Genomic DNA, 23,685 nt, shown 5'->3' with positions numbered 1-23,685 from the left:
AGCACCACTTTTTATATGCAACATTTTAAAAAACACTTTAAATATAATCTTATAAAAGTTACAACTTGACTTTGAGAATGAAATTATTTATTTGGGAAGTTATGCAAGTGATCACCTTTAAAATCTGTGACACAATACAAACCCAACTCACAAAAAAGGTATGACACACTAACAAAGAAATCTGCAAGTAATGCAGGGTGACCAATAAAATCTACATGAAAAGTGACCATAGGCAAGTTTCAACCCCATTCAGATGTACCAAATAGTTCATACTGTCTTAAAAAAACCCAAAACAGACAGTGGAAGAGGAATATATATCTATACCTGTTTCAATATATGTCAGGCATATGTCTGGCTTACCTCTCTTCTTTTTAGAAAAGGAGACAGAATGACTGGTTTTTCTTAGGTTGGTATTTGTATTTTGATTCTAGCAAAATAATTTTGTCAAAACAGCAACTAGAACAGGTGGAATGCAAGGTCTGCCATGAGGAAGAAAGTCATTACTGTATTGAGGAAATATTCTCTTCTGCTACAAAGTGCTTCTTATGTATTAACTGATCTGTAGACTCAATCATAACAAGACACACAAGTTTTGAGAGTATAGACATTTTCTACTCTTAAGAGTGACACAATTCAGAACTCTGGAACAGTTTTTTGGGGCTTCAAGTGCTGTGGACTGAACCAAGTGGCAGGAATCATCAATAGGTCAAAGAATCTTTACTCTTTATAACTGGACTGTGAATGTTGTCCTTGTGAATGTTCTCAATGAGAGATGAATATTTTTTGTATACAAATTTTTCATTTGTATACAGGAAAATAAGAAAGTCTTGCAGAAACAGATATCCAAGTTTCTCCCTATTATATGAAAGTTGGAAAAGCAGTTGGAGAGGTGGCAACAGTAGTAGGTTGGAGAGGTGGCAACAGTAGCAGATACTAAAAGCTCCATTGATTTAAATACTATAAAGTTCCAGCTGATACAGCTTTCCAAGATCTAAGGCAGACTATAACAGTTCTGATGATTTGCCTTCTGTAAGACTATAATGGAACTATTTGTCTAGAGACTAAGATTCTAGTTTAATTTTTTCAGGATAGTTCTTCTCAAGTGTCCAGGTAGGAGAAGGCAGATACACTTTAAATGAAGCCTATGCACACCTCTCTCTAGAGAAAATGACGACTGAAACCAGGATTTCCATACATGTGTAACAGCTGAGTTACAGTTTTCCACTATTTCCTAATTGGAGGGGATGGTGGTAGGGGTGGGCTTCAGTGGGAATTATGAAAAGGAAAATAAAACCATTCCATATTCTTGAAATTATTATTTCGGTCTTTTGAGTTTCTCACCCCCTAGTTGCTAAAAGGACAGATGCCTCAACTGACATTCCATGTTAAATGATAATGATTCATTTGAGTCAGGACTTTTCTCTTGGTCTAGCATATTTAATAAAGAGGAACAACAGTGATTCATGGGACTAGCTGGAATTTTCCTCCACCCCTCTAATAAAATCCATTAAGTGTAAGAATGTGGAATGAGACGCTGAAATGTTTCCTTTGAAGCCTCTGTGGGTCAAAGAGTTCAGCATAGCTTTTGGGCTTAGGGATAAAGTGTCTTCAGCAAACAAAATCAAGTTTGTGGAATGAAAAATTTCACCTGAGAATTGGTCTGAGCTAAGGCACCTCCAATTGCCTCTCTGAAGTTATGGTTTACCATGACATGCTCAAAGGTCTTCCTAACCTGACAAGAGAGCTCCAAATATTTTTTTTCTTCTTCACATTGTATGGTCTTGCATTCCCATTAACACCTACTGAGACTTATTTAGAAAGGTTTTAATAAGAAAGCCTGTTCTGTTTGGTCTTTGCTTGGACAGCCAGCCAAACAGACACATACCCACAATAAAACAGTTTCCTGCATATGTACGCATCACACCATGTGAGTCCACAGCTGCAACAGAAGGCAAAACACAACTTAAAAGTAAAACAAGGATTTTAGTTAGGACTTTAGTGTACCGGATTAAAAGACTTTGAGAGGCCTTTCAGATACTTACCATCACATGAAATGACAAGGTACTGTGTCAAATCATCAGCTATTTCATGAAAGACATTTCTGTCTGTAAGCAAGCTTGATATGACCCAATATTCCACCACAGTTCCAAGAATTCCATTTAATATACCAGCTATTTCGCTTCTGAAAGCCTAAAGGAAGAAGGGGGGTGGGGAAAAATATTAAAAAAAGAGTAGCTATAGACCTGTACTGTGTAACAAATTCACACTGATAATGTACCAGTAATAATACTAGACAACTTCTTTAGGTAAAATCCCACTCTGTTGCCATATCAGTTCTTCACTGGCTTTTCTTTTTCTGCTCAAAAGCTAACTGATGCAGCCAGGTCAACAAAATTTATATGCTATTGATGCCATACAAATTAAGATTCGGCACTGGAGAAACACCAGTTATTTGAAAACAACCTGTCTAAAACAACATGTGCAAAATGGGATCAAAGCTTACAAGTACAGAGTGAGATTCCTTTATGAGTTAGCTTTTGTTTAAGCATAAGATTTCAGGTATTGCATTTATGCCAGTTAACCTTGTGTTTAATTTCACAGTTACAGGGTTCTTATTCTCCCTTTTCTATTAGGATTCTCTTTTCCTGAAGATTTCGTTATGACATTAAAGCTTCTTTTGTGATTGTGCATATCTGTGCCAAAACAGAAAGAGATGCAAGGTATTAGTTTCCTGCACAGAAAAAACCTTGGCAGACAGTTTGTGGGATCATGAAATTTTCTGCTACCAAAAATTCCAAAGAGACTAGCAGCTGAAAATTTAGCGAGATACTTGGGGGTACTAGCCTTACCATTTTCTTCCCTGAACCTGCACAGAACAGTGACGTGTAGATAAAAAAGCCAAAGCACTATCTTCTCCAGGAGGCATCGACACAATATACAGCACTTTAAAGTGCTACCCAAAAAGTACCATGAGGTAGACGAACATAATTTGGTCACCCATGTCAGCATTTCACTTCATCAGTATTGGCTGATTGCACTTCTAGCATCTGATTTAGTCTGTGCAAAGTCAAATCAGTTCTGTCTACTCAACACCATTCTGTGCCTTGTAGAAGTATATTCTGTGATGATTCTGAAATAAGCTATTCCTCTGACCGCATGTACAACCACAGAAAATTCAGTATTTGTATGTCAGGTTTGAAACTGCAGACTGGAAGAATACATGCACCGTAGTAAGAACGCATGAAATGCACTTGCCCAGAGCCACCTACATAAGGCTGTACCAAAGAATCACGACTGTTACAGTATAGCACCAGCAGATATATGGCATTGTAGCAAAAGAGCATGATTACTTCAAAACCGGACAACTCTGGATGAGGGAAATTGAACTGAAGATGTATTGTCTTGTTTGTCAGCTTTAGATTGTATAGAATTACTTAAAGGAAACAAAACTCTTGTCTTTTGTTGTGGTCCCATGCCAAAGTCAATGGTTTGTCTGATACTCTTTTGAGAACAAATACATTCAAGGTTGGTTTAAAATAATTTAATAAGATTCCCTCAAGAGCTGGAAAGCACCAAAGACTGAAACAGTTTGAGCTCCATCAATAAATCAGACAGACATATGTGAGCAATAGAGACTGTGACACAGATGAGATTTATAATAAAAAGATTACAAAATAATTTGCCCAAGACCTACATAAATACTGTCCCTAAAGTTAACAGACTTACTTGTCATTCAAAAGGAAAGGAATAAACACAACTACAAATAAACACTGTGTGGGCAGGCAGTATAATCTCTGAGACTGCTTCCAGCCCTACTTCCTCTGTTAAGCGTTACTTGATTTGGTTTGCCCTTTGCTTTACTGTATCACAATACTTCATTGTACGCAAACTGTGTGATCCCATAATGAAAAAATCCCTGAGAACATTGATACAGCATGTCAACAATGTGAAAAATTTTTTTTTCCAACTAAAATTTAAATATTTTAAAAGCTACATTACAACCTATCTTCTGAGGATTCAGCAGTAGAAACTGAAGAACTAATTTAAAACATCTGAAATGCATTTAAATTTCCCTTAAGTATGCATACCACTTTTATCATTGGACCCCAAAGCAAAATATTGGGTGAATAATTTAATTCCATCAATAGTTCTTTGCAGGAAATAAATTACACAACTGCAACAAATCAGCAAAATTTTAACAAAAGCAAGTGACAGGATCAAGGACATATAGATGGAATCTGAGGTAGATACAGATGTAAAGCACAAGTATTGACATTATTTTTCTTGTTTCTAAATAACAAGCTTGTATTACTTCATCTATGAAATATTTTCAAGGAAAGGGGCAAGGAGAGAAAGTTGACCTTGAGGCAGCATATTGAAATAATGACTATTAATACTGCAAGTATTAATAATGTTTCACAGTCAGACATATAGCTGCATATTACACAAGGCCGATACACTTGTTGCAACTACAATTTGCTCACCGCAGTATCTCTGTACACTGACAAAGACAAATAAGAAACTGCCAATTGCTGCAGGCTTGCTTGTCATTTTGGTAAAACAATGGTAGTACAAAAGAAGAGCTTCTCCTTAATATTTTGAAATAAATGGATTAATGCTCCAAATGAAGGGGAAATCCTCTAATTTACTGAAAGTATCGTCTGTTCTGAAAATATTTAAATATTAACATCTCAAAAATATTTTAATTTTCAACCACAAAACAACACAAACATAGTAATGAAAATATATGCAGTATTAAAAAGGAAAAAGCAGCAAACATTTCCATTAAACATGGGAGTTGCTACCCTGTATGACAGCACCAAGGCCTTTTTGTTTTCCCCACTCTGTCCCCACGGCAAGTGGGTTGGGGGCATGCAAGAAGCTGGGAAGGGGCACAGCCGGGACAGCTGACCCAAAATGCCCAAAGGGATATTCCATGCCAAATAAACGTTGGGCTCAGCAATAAATGCTGGGGAAAGGAGGAGGAAGGGGGGTTGTTTGGGACTGTGGCATTTGGCCTGCCAAGTAACTAACCGCTATGCCTGATGAAGCCCTACTTTCCAGGAAGCGGCTGGACATCTGCCTGCCGATGGGAAACACTGAATGAATTCCTTGTTTTGCTTTGCTTGTGCACACAGCTTCGCTTCACTTACTGAACTGTCTTTATCTCAACCCATGAATTTTCTAGTTTTTGCCCTTCCGATTCTCTCCCTTGTCCCGCTGCGGGGTGGGTGAGCGAGCGGCTGGGTGGGGACTTACCTGCCAGCCAGGGTCAACCCACCACACCATGGACAGCAAATTAAGTAAGACCCAGTTAAACCTTTTTTCAAAACTCTCTTCCTTGTTCTTATTGTTAAGCATAAAAGCTATCTCACTGAGAAAAGCATTGAAGTGGGAAGAGGCTGTTGACTGTGTTAGCATACAAAGGTCACATCAGTACAACTGATGTCTGCCAGCTTAACAAATGTAATTCCTACATTGCTGTTCCATTTAATGCTTTGCCAAGTCAAGTACAGTGCTACAGTGACAGAAGTTTCACAGTGTGTTTTAGTACACATAAAAGTTCTTATAGGCAAGCTTTTAAGTCATAGGAAAATTCATTTTAACTTTTTTACTTTGAATTACAGTTATTTTAGAGCTGTTCTTTAGAGTTCTTTTTCATGTGGTGTAGATTTTTTAGGGTTATGCAGTTAGACACTCCAAAAGTGCCTAAAACATACTTCCAAGAAAGCCACTGGAAGTGACAGATAGACCAGGAAGACGTTTAGTTCTACAAATTTACACCAGGTAATGATATCTGAAACATGGAAGAAAACAAATTAGAAATCTGCAAGATTATGCAACTAAAAAATGGAATTAATGCCTTTTTCACTCCCTTGTCAGGCTATGTAAGACAGCTTTTTTTTAAAAAAACACCAGCAGTATCAGGGATGAAAAGCATTTCTGATACCATTTGTGACACTTGAAAAGCCATGCAACAGCTCAGTGCTACTCAAAATGTTATAAGCAATATGCACATTCCTTTGTAAATTCTAAAACTGTATTAACAGCTTTGATTTCAAGGAACCTTGACCAGGAGTTCCTGAAGCAAACCTATTTAAATAATATTATAAATAATAAATGTTATTTATATTAAAATTATACTGAATATTGATTCAAAAGATCTCAAGTGATGGATGAACTTCTATGTTCTTTGGCAGTGCATTTTTAACTGCCAGGATAGGGTATCAGTTTTATTCCACCAAACTGTCCCAGAAGATTGACACAGTGATGAGCGAGGGCTTCCAATTTCCTGCCACTAATTTTATTCTGGTATTTTTAAGATGAGGTAAATTGTACTTAACATCAGAAAGGAAATGCACACATATATGTAACTTAAGTCTTTACAGCCCTTCATTCTTTTTTTTTTCTGATGTAGGTTATAACAGGCCTGAAAAGTGAAATACCTTCAGAGTATGTAAGCCAAGGAAACTAGCAGCTCAGAATTTCACCATGGCTTTATTCTCTTAGAATACTATAACTGTTTCTGGGCTCTTTTTACATGCATATAGGTTTAAACACATATATAAAACCCGTATTTTTGCGACAAGTCAGCACTCAAAGGGAAGAAAGATATACAGGTATTTTTGCCCCATTCTTGTGCTGATCTGTTGCAATCTATCTGAATCACAAAAAGAAGATAGTCTGATTCTAAAAAGAAAAAAAAAATTGCCCATTTTTACCACTTAGAAAATAATGTGTTAGATATGTCCCCGAAATAATGTAATTAAATTATTTCTCTCTTTTTATTTACAGATATTCTCACTGGAGAACTGCGTGGAAGTTTGGTATATCGCAGTTGGCGTGTTTGTTTCTTCCCATGAGCTAACACGCTTGTGTAAGCTGGGAAACATGGTCACCCTTTACACTGTACTGTAAAACACTTAACTTCTGTGTCCATGCAGACAGCAAGAATACCCAAAGTCCTTCCTTTCATTCAGGTTTCTGAATGGCCTTATGTGTTTCTTGCAAATGTGTTGCCTCTTAAGCTAACAGCTTTTAAAAAACAAAACCGGTAACGACTCACACCCTTGGACTGAAGACAGGAAGGAAAATTTTGTACCCAGTATGATATGGAAATACTGTGGGTTTATTTATGCACCTCTAAAATAACAAAAAAGAAGGAGAAAAGAAAACACAGTTCTGCCCACATAGGTGGGGTGGATCTGCTCCTTTGGCTTTCTGAATTACCTTTTCAGCTATGATATGGAATGTTAAAAGGAGTCTCTGAATATATTGAAAAATCACTATATCAAGTTTTAGCATAACAAAATTGGGAGTGCAGAAAGGGATAATGGCAAGTTTTGAATGTAAAAATATGATATTTTGGTTTAGAGTGTATTTTTGCCCCAAAAAAGGCAAAGGGGAAAGAAAACACAATACATAAATATGAAGTTAAAGAATAAGGCTGTAAGAAAGAACATACAACACTACAGATATTATGAGGCAACAAGCTGCTTTTTAAGGCTAGAATTCGTATCTGCAGGGATATTGTACATTGGAGTGCAGAAGATCAAAGTGGGAAAGCAATAGGCATCTGGGTTTTGTGCTGAAAGTACAATTCTTATATGTATGTATATAAAGAAAATAGAATCTAAACAAGAGCCAGGTCTTTATGTTTCATGTTATGTTTTATTCTTTCTTTTAAGTTTATTTTTCATATATGTACTACACTCTATCTGACACAAGTGATTATTCTGCTTATGCAAAGAACAGTTTATGAAAAAGGTATGGCTTACAATGCTGGAACTTGTCAAAAGAAGGCATAGTGGAAAAAAGAAAATGGTGCCTAGACTTAAACTGCAGATTCAACACCAGGAAGCATATGAAAGCAGTCTCATTTTCCAAAGAAACAGAATGGCCACTGACACCAACTGAATGCAAGCCTGCTTGGTGCTCAGTACCTTTGAAAAGGTAGGTTGTTTAAATATAAATATGGTTATAGAAGCCTAATTTTAGGCACTTTTTAAATATCTTGACCAAAGATAAAAGGTAGCACTGTTTCAGAATGTCTCGCTTTGATAGCCCTCAAAAAAGGTAGGAGGTCTGGCTAGGTGAGATGAGTGAAGCTCTCATTATGTTTAATCTTTCTGCTTTCTTAACATAATGAAGAACTACTAGGTATTATATTGAAAGTGCTTTTTTCTCTGGAATACTTGATTTTCTATTGTTGTTCTGTTATTGTATTGAAAAAGTGAATGAAGTACCTATTTATCCTGTGCTTTCACAATAATTTAAAAGAGAACGCAGAGACAGCAGTAAGTTTGTATTTTATGTGAGAATCTAGAAGTCAAAGATGTTTTACAAGGCCTCTAGCTTCTGAAAAGAAAGAGGTGGTATAGAGGACACTCAGTATATTTCAGGTCAATGTCCTGCTGGTCAGCAGGTCACAGAACAGCAATTAAGTTTCCTCCAATTCCATTTCTATGAAAAGACCGAGGGAAGATACCAAATGAAACTAAAGAACTTGGGGGGAAAAGAACAGGGCATTTATTAAAATAAAATAATGCATATCTGTAGAAAACAGCAAAAAACTGTTAGTTTTGTTAGCTTTCTCCTTCCAACATTTCCTGAATACAATCACTGTAAAGCAAGATAATAATTTCTTTCCTTACACCTTATTGTCTGACAGGATGTGTTAAGCTGGTGTCCCTAATGACTACAGTAATACCTGCTGGTAAGGGCATGTGAACATCTGAATGTAGCCAACAAGCTACTCATGACTCGTTTCTTCTCTACAGATCAATATGAGAATCTTATGGATCAATTCATTTCCTTTAGTGGAGCAAAAACCAGCATGCTTCACAACAAAAGGCAGCTATAACAAGCAGCTGTGATACTTACATATAATTCCTCACAAAGGAACGAACAAAGGAACACCTTTAAAAAATATGTCAGTCTTCATTATTTTAAAGTATAAAATTCATACTCACATCATTTCTTCTGTTTGATTCTCTATGGGAAAATACGACCCAACCTGCTAGAATATTTATGTGTTTGGTAAAAAGCACTGAGGTTTCGCTTCCCAGCCAAAAGGTCTTCAGAAGAACTGTCTGTGGCATGACTGGCTGATGCTGTGAATGGGTCCCTTCAACCAAACTGTAAAAAAAGGAAGCGAAAACCCCTAAATCTTTATGCCACTTTGATTACTATAGTTACCAGACAGAAACCTTGTCTTCTGTCAAAACACACACAGGTTTGGCAAGTCTTAAGTATGGAAAGATCAGACACAATTTCTGATGAATAAGTAGTAAAATAATGATGACTATTACAGTCAGAGCAAAGGAATTCTAATATTGTGCTAATATCACATAAAGTAAACACAAGACTCTTTTTTATACTCGATAAACTAAGGAAAGATAATTGTTGGCCTAGCAAAAGATACCAGCTAACTGAATTAAAAAAATTAAAATAAATCAGTATGTTCAAAGTGCTGCTTGTCTACTTTAAGAATGAATATGAAGGCACTGCAAAGCTAAAAATACAACTTTATGAGCAAAATTAAATGCTTGCTTGTCATATAGTGAAATACTTATCATATAGCGAAATAACAGGTTGGGAAAAGTTAGAGGCCTTAAAACACAGTTAGAAAAAAAACCTATATAAATTGTAATAAACAAAGAATTGGATAAACTGCCATGTCTGTAGAACCGCAATTTCTTAGGGCCATAGAAAAAACAGGGTACAACCTGCTGTACACAGAAATGCATGTTAAATTGTGAAAAAGTATTAAGAAAGTAGTATCCTATAGAACCCACCTTTCCGTCAGAAACTCTACTTCAGCTTTTACTAAATCAAAGAAAAACTTCAATAATGTTTTGTGAACTATCCTCTGTTCATCTTCTCTCCCTGAATCTAAGGCTGCATGACAAATGGTTTTGTAATAAACGCAAGACCTGAAAAATACACATCAAAAAATCCATTTATATGACAGAAATCATAGTCTGATCTATTGGCAAAAAAGTCAGCTTTGACTTTTGACAATTTTGACATAGAAATACATTGCTCCCCAGCAACGTTCATCATTTTAAAGCCTTTTTGGTTTTAAAGCTGTATTTTCAAAAAACAGTAACAATTAAAAAAATCAATGCTTGTGACTAGGGCTTTGTGTTAGATTTTGTATTACAGTGCGAATGAAATAATTTAACTGTATTTATTTTTTCTGTCTCTACTTGAGGTACTGTACAATTACTGAATTTAACAGAACTTCTTTAAAATTATTTAATTACAAGGGAGTCTTGTAATATTTTAGAGACCTTGTAAGATCCTACATACCTTCGTTCCGGTTAACAGTTCACACATATTATTTGACAGGACTACAGTTTGTGATCAAGTCTTAACAATTGTCTAGCATGATGGACATAATTTTGAAGTAAAGTGCAAACATATTTTTTTGGCTAGCAATTTGAGTCCTGGAACCACCAGGTATACAACTCCTGGGTACTGACATTCTGCCACTAAGTACTAAAAGATAAATTACTTTATCTAAAAGATAAATTCTCTTCCATTCCATGTGACATATTCCTATTAAAAATTACTAAATGTCCAGTTACAGTGATTCAAGTACAGTGATTCAATGCCCTTCAAGGCTATAGACATGCTTACAATCATGCACATTCATTTATCTGTAACCATGGTTGTACCAAGTTATTTAAATGTTATTAAGATTTTATGACTGTAATAAAAGGACAGTTTCTCTTCCAAATGAACAGAATTAATTTCTATTGATGCAAATCACAAAAAGTTCAAGCTAAAGCATGAACTACCCCAAAAGCTCCAATGTACTGAGTCTTGCAGATGTAGTCAGACATCCTTAACAAGATGCTGAAGTTTATGATGAAAATCAAAATACAACATAAAGCTACGTGTTTGTTAAGACTGGAATTTGCTTTGTAACTACAGATATATTTATGTGTGTATATATACATATATACAACAAAATAGCAATAATACTTACATTATTATAATTTGTGGAAAGCTTAAAAAATAAAATAACCCTTTTTTAGAAAAGGAAGGAGGACAAGAAAATGTATATTTTTCCTTTCCAACCCCTCTGCTCCTGCCTGTGAACTAACACTTCCTGAAACATAAAGTGAAAGGCCCAAACCTCAGTTACAATTTTAGATCTTCAAATACAGTTAATTTGTTCTGGTGAGAATGTGACTTTGGTGCAACAGAATCCAACTCTACCCTCCAGTCCTCGAGTCTGGACTAATGTAACAACTATTGCATCCAACAACTCCTTAAACTTTCTTACCTTACAAGCATCTCTATGAAGGACCAAGTGCCTTTCTTACAGACAGGACACTGAAGAAGATTCAAATAATAATTTAACATATATGGGGACTTCCAAGGAGGATCATGTTGGAGAACAAGGTACAAAATGTGATTAAGTTTAGCAGAAAATATTGCATCTGTATTTCCCTGTAACACAATGACAAAACAACATTGGTTCCATACTGGCCGAAGATCCACAATTACTAGATGTTTAGATGTTTTCTTTATTCCTTACAATCCCAAATGACCAAATTTAATCAGTGAACTAACATGCAATTTGATGCATAATTACAAGCTGCAAAATTCAGAGTTTAAAGAAAAAAGGAAGGAAACAAGGAGTGTGATATTCCAGCTGAATGCAACATTGCTTAGAACAAACCTTTTTCTCAATCGAACTGTCTATCTGTGGCTTACTAGGTTAAAAAACAAAAGTCACAAGTGCTGTTTCCAAAAGCAACAAAAAAATTCTGGGCCAATTCTTCCACAATATTTAGAGCACTATATTCATATGGCTTGTAAATAAGTAATAATTAAAAAAAATCCTGAAGTATTAAATTCTTCCCTTACTAACACAAATACATTGACGAACAAAGTGAAGACTGAATACATCACTAAAAAAAACCTAAAATGGCAGAAGCAAAAGTCATACTATTTCCATTTCTTGCTTTTATATTTATAACACGTCTAGTCGTCATCTCTCACCAATAGGACATATTCTAGAAGAGAATGAAGAAGTTGCATGGGAGGCATAGAGTACTTCTGACAAGCAGCAAGTTCTGTGACTACATCAGAAAATAAACACGCTTCCACTAATCCTTCAAGTATATACCATGTGCCTCTGGATGGGACAGTACTTTTAACCTAGGAATGAAAAATCTTTGTAAGTAAAAGAACAGCTTAATAAAAAAGACAAAGATAACTTTCAAGAACTAAAAAGAAATCTCTAAGTAAAATGTTGGTAATATAATAATACAGGGAGAAGATGAGAAACTAAACCAGAAATATTACTTATTGCCAGATCTTATAAACTGTTGTCATCTAGAAAGACCTTCACTGAGTTCACTTCACTGAACTGGGCTTTCATTGAAAAGATAGTAGGTTTCAGAATGTGCTTCTCTTCTTAGAAGATATGAATACATTTACACTTTTAAAAAACAAATTACGATTCACACACTCAATAACATATCTATAATTTATTCTGGAAAGGTATGCAAAGAAGCGTTAATATTTCCAAAAGTACAGAGTAAATCCCACAGTATATGGCTGGAGCAGTAAGATAATAAGTACCATTGAACAGCTAAAAAAAAATCAGAAAAAAATGTAAGATCATGAAATACATCATTTACGAGTACACATTATAAAAGCATAAACCATGGAACTGTTTTATCTCCCTAGTTCCCCTATTCCCATATAGCATGTCAGAGAAGCAGCTAATGCTACAGATAAGCACAGGTATTGATCCCAGTGGATGTCAAAGCTCTGAAGATATACTTAATGGCACAGGGCTTCCTTCTTATTCTCTGCCACTCATGACAGCAAAACACTTAACTTAGCAAGCTTTCAGAGTACCCAGAAGGATCTAATGGCTTTCATGAAACACTGTACCTGCTCTGCAATTTCCCTGTTATTGTCTGTACTCTCAGCTTTCCAAACTTTAATTTCCACAGATTAATGATATGAAAGAGGAGCTATTGAAGATATCAGCTACATTGCCATTTATACCTTTCCGCTAGTCCAGGTTCAAGCCAAAGCTAAGATACACAAACCAGTTGCAGCTATATTGCTAATTGAAGCACAGCTTCCCTTTGCCTGATAACTTCTGTTTTGAAATCCAGCTATTTTGTTGGATCACACAGCCTGAGGCTCTGGTAATTTCAATGAAACTGGGACAGGGAGTCACAATTGAGAAAAGCAGAGTCAGGAAGATCATTGATTGGACTGCTGGGAATTGAACAGTTACATAAATTTATTATTGCTTTAGTCCCTGACAAATCGTAGACTTTATGATCTCTGCCTAAAAACTTGGCTCCTAATATACATTACAGAAAGCTATTCAAGACATCCTACTGATTGTTTTAAAACTAGTTTCAAATTTAAATTAACACAGACTTTCAGTCCAACTGTGGTTTTGAGGTCTACAGAGTGCACTGCTATCATGATGTGCGGTAGTTTCAAAAAAGGTTTCAGTAATAAACTAAAAACATCAGAGGCTCAGGTCAAACCTGAAAAAACTTCTGAAAGAAATGATCACAGTTAAATCACAGCTAAAGTCTCACTGAATGAGCTCCACCTTAGCATCAGACACCCAGTTTGTCTGCAAATGTTTCATTCCTCAGATTCCCAACATATGCTGTTGTTACAGTTGTTAATAACATTATTGTTAACAATAAATAAAGCTGCCCATCTAGACAATTTTCTTTTAACCAAGTCTTTGTGCATCTGGCATTTGCAACTCATTTTTTTTTTCAGTTTTCTCATTCATATATGCACTATTAAAATCCTCACATTATATGCAAACAGCAGATCTAAAGAGCAATCATAAACTGTTTAATGGCAGTCAAAGAACAACTTCTCTGTCATCTGGAGTTAAGATGTGTGAAGATAACTCCGTATATTGTGCATGTACGAGCACGTTACTACTGGCCCTCATCTGAGGATCAATACCAGCATCCATCTTTTTATGAAATTAAACCTAAATGTTTCTGTCTCTTGAAAATTCTGGTCCTAGAAGAAACAGTAACATTGATGCATTATTTGGATGGTACATGCAAGATAAGTAGGAACTGGAGAACTGGTTTTCAGTTTATTTGTAAGGGGTAAGGAAGGATGATAGAAAACTGAGGGGATGGACTTTTTCCAGTATCAGCAGACACCTGTTGCAAGGGCTTAATATTCAACAAACGGTACAGATCTGCACTGGCTCGTACTCTGGCTGATGAGAGACTAGCAGTTTCTTAAGTGTTACTGGTACAACCATCAGAACTTTAAGCAGAAACAAATGAAAAATGAAGGTACACAGACAACAAGCTGTGTTTTATATAGCACAATGTGGAAGCAGAGCTGATGCAAGAGAAATAAAAATTTCAGGGAAGATGACAGATAACAGAACACTTAACTGAGTTAAGCCTTCCTAGCAGATGCAAACTGAGATGACTGAATATATAATATGTAGGTTCTAATCTGTTAATTTAGTTTCTAGGTTTTATTTTACTTCACTAGTATTACTGCAAATGTGTATTGTTTAAAAGCCGTAAATATACTGCCTATAAAAGTCCCATATCAGATGCAAAGGCTAACAATGGATATTCCACGAAGCTAAAGGAAGTGGCATGTCACGCATAAGAAAAGTATCATAATTAGGCTTAAAATAAATAGATAAATAAATAACAGAACAACAACTTCAGCTTACATGTGTTAAGAAAGCTAAAGTTTTTTTCCACAAATTCAATATACTAAACATTAACATTACATTTTATTGCAAGTCTGTCCAGTAACAGAAATGCATGCAGCATTTTGCCCATTAATGGTAGTGTTGGACAATGACAAAGGCATTTCAGCGCTCATGTTTTAAAAACATTTTTCTCCTCCCCTCCTTACTGTGTCAATGGAAAGAAATCAAATTTGAAAAAAAAAAAAGATTCTGTGAAGTCTGAAAGCTCATTTTGACAGACTGAGACTTCATTTATATACTAAGTAACTACTTATGTAGTACATTTCATGAAGATACCACAACTTCAGCTCCTGAGAAATACAGGAAGCTAACAGATCTTACATTGTTTCCCATTTTAATTTTTAAATAACACAAGTTATCATATAAAGTAGATCATAGCTACTATGTATATAATGCTTTTTAAGTACTAACAGGCAATGTTTCAATATTGACTAAAGATTTATTCTTAGTATTATAGATAGAAAAGGGAAAAATTTGAAAGTATTTATTTACTTAAGAAATAACGAAGACTTAATAAAACCTGTTGCTGACCTGTACCTGATCAATGGCATATACATGGCTTAGTGGGAAGAAAAAAGAGAAATTAACTAATAGAACAAAAAAATAAATAAACTCATAGTATTATGAAAACAGGACTGGAAAACATAATGTATTCTACTAGCAGTCTGTGCTTCTATAGAATCTGAAACCTGAGTGATGATGTTAAGGCTTATGCTGTAAGAAAAGGTACTGTTTCTACAGTGAGACAATCTTCAGCTAAAGTCTGTCTCTATAGCAAAAACTGGTGAGCACTGCAAAAAGTTAGCTATTATTTATGCAGTAGCAATAAAGTAAGTGCTTGAATAATTTAGAATGCTCTAAATCACGTTAGGGCAATCTTTACCTCTTCTTCTAACAATAACCAGTCAGGTTCTTTTAACTAGCAGGATTAAAGACTTTCTTTGTAATAAAGGGAACAGTAGTGAAAGTGTCATACAGCATTCTAATGATGCTCTTTCACTCTTCAATAAACTTTATCAGAGTTTTGGACAACATAAATATTTTAAAAAGTTTATTTGATAGCTAATTTCACAATGAAAGTATGTTTGCCTAACTTCATAATAAAATTCCATATATGCACCGTGCCCTCTTTGTGAGAATCCTTACCTCTGGAGTGCATTTGTTCAGGCGCTGCTTTTGAGCAAACTTGTGCTTAACAGCCTGTAAAACAGGATAAAGTCAACGTGCACACTGGATACCAATAAATATATTCAATACTGTATAGAACTCCCAAAATGACAACTTCCATTAAATACAGTTCAAGCAAAACATTCAAACATGGCTATCTATTCTTATTTATCTTTTTAATATTGGGATGGCGAAATTATGAAATACAGGATTAGTGACCTAAAAGGAAAATATAATATGGGCAATTTTTCTCCCCATTTTTCCTGTCACTCTCTGTGCTTGTTTATGTGGTTGGTATGTAAGGACAGTTTTACTAGAATGGGTCCACTTAACCACAGTAAAAAATATTAAGCATTTCATTTTTTCTATGGCAAAATGAAAACTTTGGACTCCTCTTGCAATTCACCTATAATGTACAGATATGGCAGTAGGTGGAAAAAGGTATTACTATTATTGCTATATCTAGTTACAGCTTAGTGTTACCATCTAACTAATATATGTTACCAAAAAAGTCTTTTAGGAGAGATTGTCTTCAGGATTATGATTATTCTATCTGCACGTAAGTACACAATAGTTTGAGAGAAAGATAATGGGATAAGAGCACTTGTTGTTTGTAGCATACATGAAAAGTCAACAACACATTTATTTTTTAAAGGTCTGGCAGGTCTAGTCTTGATAAAATGTCACTCACAGAAGATGCAACATTTGAAGGTACATAGATTTAAACAACAGGAGACTTCTATTTGTTAATCTTTTGGTTAAAAATTGTGTACATTGAGTACTTAAAATATTCTAAATCTTCTGCTACTAAGAACTTATACTAATACACATAGAGGACCTGAGTTTGCAGTTAAAAAAATCATACAGTGCTTTATGTAACCCAGCTCCTACAAAAATAATTGCACACTATCATCTGCACCACTGTAACTTAGAGAGATAATATATCCTAATTCAAAGTAATTAACTGTTTTTTTTAAAGATATGAAACAGTGGTTTTAATTCCTAATGTAGCATGTTTATCAGGATTAGACATGTGACAACATTAAAACAAAAGAGTGCATTTATCTCTATGTTTTACTTGTAATAAAAAACACTTATATGAATCAACAAAATGCTTGCTCTAGGGTATGGTTAGTTTTAAAAATGTGTTAGTGTAATTCAGCTAGATAACAGGAAAGTCATAGAAGGCCTGTAATCCAAAGACATTTTGTTGAACAACATTAGCTACTACTTATCTCATATATTACACCGAGATTTCAAGTAGTCCACCATGTCTTCCACACACCCATGCCTACCAATTACGATAACTAAATTAGATTTTGATTAATGGTAGATGTAGTAAATACGGGATTATTAAACACTGCAGGTTAAAAGGCATTATTACTATTTCAAAAGATGTTAAAATATCTACTTTATTAGCTCATTACTATAATGAAAAATAAATTTAATAATATAAACTTCAGATTTTATACTAAGAAAGCATTAATTGATTGTTACTTACCGCAGCAAAATATATATGTTTTACAACAGCATTTTTCATTTCAGCAAGCTGCATGTTAGACACGATTTGGTCTGTTTCTTGTGCTGCCAGGAAACTGTTCATTTTGGTATCTTCAGTATTTCGTATTTCATTCTGTGCAAAGCAAAAAAATACTTCTTAGTTTCAAAGCTAATGCTCTAACCCAGCTTTTACATGCTGAGTCTTTCTACATATTCTATTGTAAACCCTTGCGTGCATATACGTGCTTTTGTAATTGTTCAAGTGTCTACATTATGTGCCAGATAAACAGCTGGTGGTTTGGAAACAAAACACTGATGTTGTAGGAACCTATAGCATAGAAATTGTCAATGTAAGCTTCCCCATAATTATTCTTCATAACTGGCTTTAAGTCTGACCCAATCCCTGTGGCTGAAACAAGAGCTGTATTTCCACAATGGATTCTCTCTCAGGCATTTTCAAAACACCAAAAACAAAGTCCACACCTTTTCAATTAGTAAAAAATGTAGTAAAGATATCTAAAGACGTTTGGTTCATCAATTTGGCTATGACCATGCATTCATTTTATAAAGGCCACTACAATGAAATCTTTTCTAGTTTTTGCCTGTAAGTCTGAACTAGTAATTTTAAATTTGTAAGTTCTTTAGTTGTTGTTTTTGGTTTGTTTGTTTGTTTTTTTAAAGTAATTTATTCTCTAAGTCCATCTATCATTTCCAGCTATTTTTCAAGCATAAGGAATAAGCAAATATTTACCAAACTGGTTTCCAACTCATTCTGAAAAGTCTCTCAGCAAAGACACAAGATAACTTTTGTTAGTAAAATACAACTAAAAAAAATATCTAAAAGTTATTTCAGGATGAGAACAATTAAGCCTCAATGTATGCTTTTGATCAAAGATACACAGATAAAACACCATCTTTGTTTTAGGCAAATACATGCATAACTAATTACAAAAGCAGCCTACTCCTGCAGTGTGAGGAGTTAGGAAAGGTACTGATGACCATATTTTATTCGGAACAGGTTTGGAAGGCTTGGGGCAGCTGGCCTAATTGAAACACCTGAATCTGATGGGTGAATCAAGTATAGGAAATTAGGGAAATAACAGCAGGCAAAAACCCACAGTGAATGCATTGACAAGACGCAAGCCATGAACAGTTTATACTTTTAGGTTTTCAAAGTAAAGTCTCCAACACTGAACATGTTTCATACTGTTTTCAGATTTTCCCTTAAATGTATAATTAAAATCAAAAGTATTTGGTATGTGTATAACGATATTTCTCAACGAATACTGAGTTTGTTGCATGTTACAGAAGAGAGTTAATTTAGTAACTTCAAAAGAGCTCTCAATAGCTTTTGATGAGCCAAGGATAACTGAATTCTGATGTATTCATGAGTCTTTACTTCTTGTGGTACTTTCTGCACATTATTTTCAACATGCCTGTAAAAATACTTGTATTTAAACAATTTATAGTACCATCTTGGCAAAATTTTATTAATTCCAGCATGCATCCAACAAAGTATTTAAGGCGTCCATTTAAATTTAAGTGTGAGATTAGGTCCCTAAAATCATGCATGTTTTAGTATCTTGAACGAATAAATCTGTATGATTTGATGCCTTGTAGGATCAAATCATTAATGACAATCCGTCAGAGTATTTTAACACTGGAGTTACGAGGTTGAGGTTATAAGAACAGATATAAAATACAAAGATGAAGCAAAGACTTGGTTCAAAAAAAAAAAAATCATAGCAAGAATAGTCTGAATGTCACTGCAGGTCGACTGAAGAGAATATAATACTGTTTTGCTGAATTCAGCAACTGGACATATATGTAGGTGTTTAGGGGAGGAAGGAGGGTATTTATTTTTGCCAGAAGTAGCAGTCAAATAGCAGGACTACCCATTTGCAAAGTTAAAGTGTTCTAATGAATTATGTGCCAAGCACTTCTGGGAGGGAGAGACAAGAGCATGTCCGTAACATTCTTTGATAAAGCCTAATACATTTGGACAAGTGCTGTGATTTGATTGCCTATGTTTTATACTTTCACTTTTACAAGACTAGGAGTCTTGGCAGTTTTCTGAGGTTCTTTAGATGCATTTAAATAGAAAGGTAATGCTCTCTTGGCCTCTGAGGTGAGTTACTTTAATGAAGTCTAAAAAAAAAAAAAAAAAAGATATGTGCAAGCTAATGGACTGGTTAAGCTGGAAACCCGTTTTTACACCTGGGAGGAATTCAGGGTGCATAGCAAGAACCACATTTTTCTCATAGAAATCAAGAAAAGTTAAGGTAGCCACAAAAACTTGACAACCACTCCTCTATTAAACATAAATGTCTATCTTAGCTGAGAGGTGTAGTAGAGAACAGTTTCTCTGAACATATTTAATTAAGAGAGTAAACACTAAACTAAGATCCCATGTTAATGTGTGTTTTATTCAGGCTGTAAATGTTAAGATCCTTCAACCCTCTCCTCACCCTTCCATAACAGCTTTATTGCTTGTTAAAACAGGAATAGTCAGGTATATGCTTTGATCTGAAGAATCCAAAGGATTTTCAAATGAAGTAGGTTATTCCTAGTAACACAGTTTTGGCTCGTATTTGCTTGCAAAGGTAGTATTTTCAATTAGCAGTTGACTATAATTGCCCCACAGTACAAGAAACTACCAGACTAAAAGCATCTTCTGAGGCCTTTGAGTAGTTCAAGGTCAAAATGCTAGGAAGTTCTGAATAGTGCATCTGATAAGCAAACAGCTATGAATCATGAGGCATCTCTCTCAAGCGAAACAGTAAAAAATTCTAATTCTAGTGAATTCCACACATAAAAGAAAATTCACAAACTGTGACAAGTCCCCTTATAGTTCAGATGGAAAGATGAAAGAGAAGCAAGTTGCTTTTCTTGCTTTGCCTTATGTTTTGCATCACTGTGAATTTAACTCCTGATCCAATTTTGGAGCTGAATGGTAAACCTAACACTCCAAACCATTTGATATTGCACTGAATGCTTCATCTGGCTTAGCCATTCCAGCAAAAATCTCTGTCTCCCTAGAATGATGACCTTTACTGTGGCTTCTCTCTTCATATAGGTCCATCCAGGTCCTCATGCCTTAGTGGATCTGATGATGTACTGTCTCATGTTCTAGTTTAGGTAACAGAAGAAAGCTATTACAGGGACTTTGGAGAGTCCTCTTCTACCAACCAAGAAACAACCAACCAAGCTTGCAATCTCCAGAATTTAACACTTTTGACTAGTAAAAGAGAAATTAAGTTTTGTCATGGATGGCAACAGGTTTTCTAGTATGGAAAGAGACAAAGCTGAATCTTGTCTTTGCACATGTAAGCGTCATGTGATTTGAGTTGTAAGGACTCGTTAACATTTTCTGAAATACAGACAATTATGTCTCTTCTGACTCCACACATGACAGTTCTGCAAATAGCGAAGCACTACAGTATATAAGCTGTTGGTATATAAGCCATTTTTACCAAGTCCTCTTTGCATGCTAATATATTCACATGGAGTTGAGCATCATAACCATACCTATAAACATATGGTTGCTTATAGAATTCTTCAGTTTAAATTCATTTTAACTGTTTACAAACATGGACTGATCTTTCTACAGTAACGGAGAGTTAAAGGTATGCTCAGGTAACGGTTCATACAATTATTTTAAGAAATTACAATTCTTGCAGTATCAAGCTCAGTGCGCTGAAAAGGGAATACAGGTGATGAGCTTACGTTAGATTCCTACCATAGAAATAGTGTAAGTGAATTTTCTCTGCCTAGTATACCATTCCCTCACAAAATTCACACTGCAACCTCCAGTTCTTCCCAGCCATGAAGGATGGCGAGCAAACTGATTTGAGTTCAGAATCTGAATTTTAACAATCTACAGACTTTTTTACAATAGTTTATCTATAATGGTAAGAAAAAAAGGTAGAATTGAGGTTAGTTGAGAAGAAAGTAATTTCATTGATCTTGAATCATGAAGATACAATATAGCCAAACTCAGTAAAAAAATATGTACCTTCACATACATAGGTAGACAGATACATACATACATATACACATTTGAAAGCCCTACCAAAATGAAGAGAATATAAGTGAAAAATAGTACCTTTTTTCTTGGTATTTTGTGAATAACTATTTAGCTGATGGTTATCTACACTGGGACCTCTTCTTAGTAGCACAAAGCAAGAGCCAAGGAAGAACACGAAGAGGAAGAAATAATGTATGTTTCCTTGCTGCTATCTCTTCTGGTCTAAAAGTCTAAACCAAAACACTGTTTTTGGAAAGACATTTTTTCTATTACAGGATCACAGGATGGTTGAAGTTGGAATGGATCTGTGGAGATCATCAGGTCCAAAGCCCCAGCCCAAGGAGGGCCACCTAAAGCCAGTTGCCTAGGATCATGCCTACACAGCTTTCGAGTATCAGCAAGGATGGAGACTTCTCAGCCTCTTCAGGCAACATGCTCCTATGCTTCATCACCCTCACATTAAAAAAAAAAAAAAGAAAAAAAAAAGTGTTTCCTGACCTTCAGATACAACTTCCTGTGCTTTGGTTTGTACTCACTGCCTCTTGTCCTGTCAAGGGCACCACTGACAACAGCCTGGCTGTTTTCTTTGCGCCCTCCCTTCACGTATTTATATATCAAGAACCTTTCTCTTCCCTTGGATAAGCAGTCCCTGAATCAGGAAGTTGTATTGCCTTTAACTAAATTACAAAACACTCAGGCTGATCATAATCCCTATTATTAATGCTGCATCATTTACTGTAACCAGTAAACCTGACAAAAATTGCTAACAATGAAAGATTGTTAGATTCTTTTTCTTAATTTACTTACCTCAAAAAGGTAATCTCCTAGATATTGCAAAGGGTAATATTGAACTTCAGAGAGGCATTTTCTCTTTTGCATAGGGAAAGTTTGTAGACTGCTCAATATATGAGTTACATTGTGCTCTGCATTTTCAGATGAACATATGGTTGCCTTTCCAGCTTCAAGAACTCTAAATAAACATATCAGGAAAGATGTATTTACTGCGTTGTAGTATTACTGTTGAAAACTACATTATCATTCACAAATTACAAGCATGCAAGTGCAAGCGAATAAGGGTTTTCTAGATGTATGGCACTGCTCAAACTTCGTTTGGAGGATAAAAGGGCACTTCACATCCTTCAGAAAAGGAAGTGACACAAGAAATTCTTCTCTTCACAATTTATCACTAATAATTAAAATCTACATGTACCTCTTACATATGTGACACAAAGCTTTACCTGTGCAGTTTTTCAGAGATCAAATCTGGTGACAGCAGCTACAATTTTTATGTCCCCCACAATCATGATGCTCTTTCAAGTAAGTTTTGCAATAAATTTAGTGGTTTACCAGAACTGGAACCTGCTTTTCTGAACCATAACATGGTATTTTCATAACACAAATACACTTTTTAACTTGATTTTGGAGTCATTTATAGTGTTTGGTGCTGTCCAATATCACACAGAAAACAGATTTGTTTGTCTTTGGGACACCATTACACGTTAATTTTTCCCTGGGACAATTTTGAGAGTTGTACTGCTGCAACAATTCCCATCTTTTAGAAGAGATGCCAGACAAAAAAAAATGGTGGAAAACATAAGGTCTTTTGACATGCTGGATATATGTTTTATTTTTCATAATCCAGGTATGTAAAAATAAAATTATGTTGATCTCTCATCCTTACCCATCCAACAGCTAGGCACTAAAGGTAGGAAGAGCACAGAAGGGGAAAAAAAGCACAGTGTTTTTAAAGATTAGAGGGGAAAAAACCAATAATCAGTCTTTCCCCAAAGCTACAGTGGCCTTCATGACTGAAAACAGCGCTTGCTGGAGACAAAAACTATCTACGTTTCAGTGTTTTCTGACCGAGTAAAAGGATACCTATATCGCTGTATGGGTAACAGTCTGGAAAAAAAAGATTCTTTGCACAAAACTGCCTGTTTCCCTGTCTTGCTGATGTAGTTCCTGTTAAAGGTTACTTCCATTGCAAAGGGAGTTGTGTAAGACATCATTTTAATCATGTTATCATGAAGATCTGCATAAGCAATTTTTACAGAAAAAGAAACAGCATTTTTTCACAAGTGTAGCAGGATGGGTGCGCCTTTCTGCAAGACAGCACATAGTAAACTTTCCTGCTCAGCCAAGAAAACAGCATACTTACAATGTCTTCAGTTGGGAAAATCAGAACATGGTAACTTCAGATATACCTCGCATTGTCTTTACGAAC

At 35.3% G+C, this 23,685-nt stretch overlaps 1 protein-coding gene across 1 annotated transcript in view; it reads right to left on the bottom strand.

The window, feature by feature from the left end:
• The window catches only part of SLF1 (SMC5-SMC6 complex localization factor 1), a 37,804-nt gene that overhangs the window by 9,183 nt on the left and 4,936 nt on the right, over positions 1 to 23,685 (bottom strand). The window contains 8 exon segments of the mRNA XM_040580897.1: positions 2,043 to 2,190; positions 8,973 to 9,138; positions 9,798 to 9,935; positions 11,297 to 11,463; positions 12,019 to 12,177; positions 15,914 to 15,967; positions 17,436 to 17,567; positions 22,269 to 22,431. Of these exon segments, the coding sequence (XP_040436831.1) occupies positions 2,043 to 2,190; positions 8,973 to 9,138; positions 9,798 to 9,935; positions 11,297 to 11,463; positions 12,019 to 12,177; positions 15,914 to 15,967; positions 17,436 to 17,567; positions 22,269 to 22,431 (1,127 nt within the window).

This window comes from Falco naumanni, chromosome Z (genome assembly GCF_017639655.2).
Source record: "Falco naumanni isolate bFalNau1 chromosome Z, bFalNau1.pat, whole genome shotgun sequence".
NCBI lineage: Eukaryota > Metazoa > Chordata > Aves > Falconiformes > Falconidae > Falco > Falco naumanni.
Note: the sequence above shows the minus strand (reverse complement) of the source record. Positions and strands in the feature narration are given on the sequence as shown.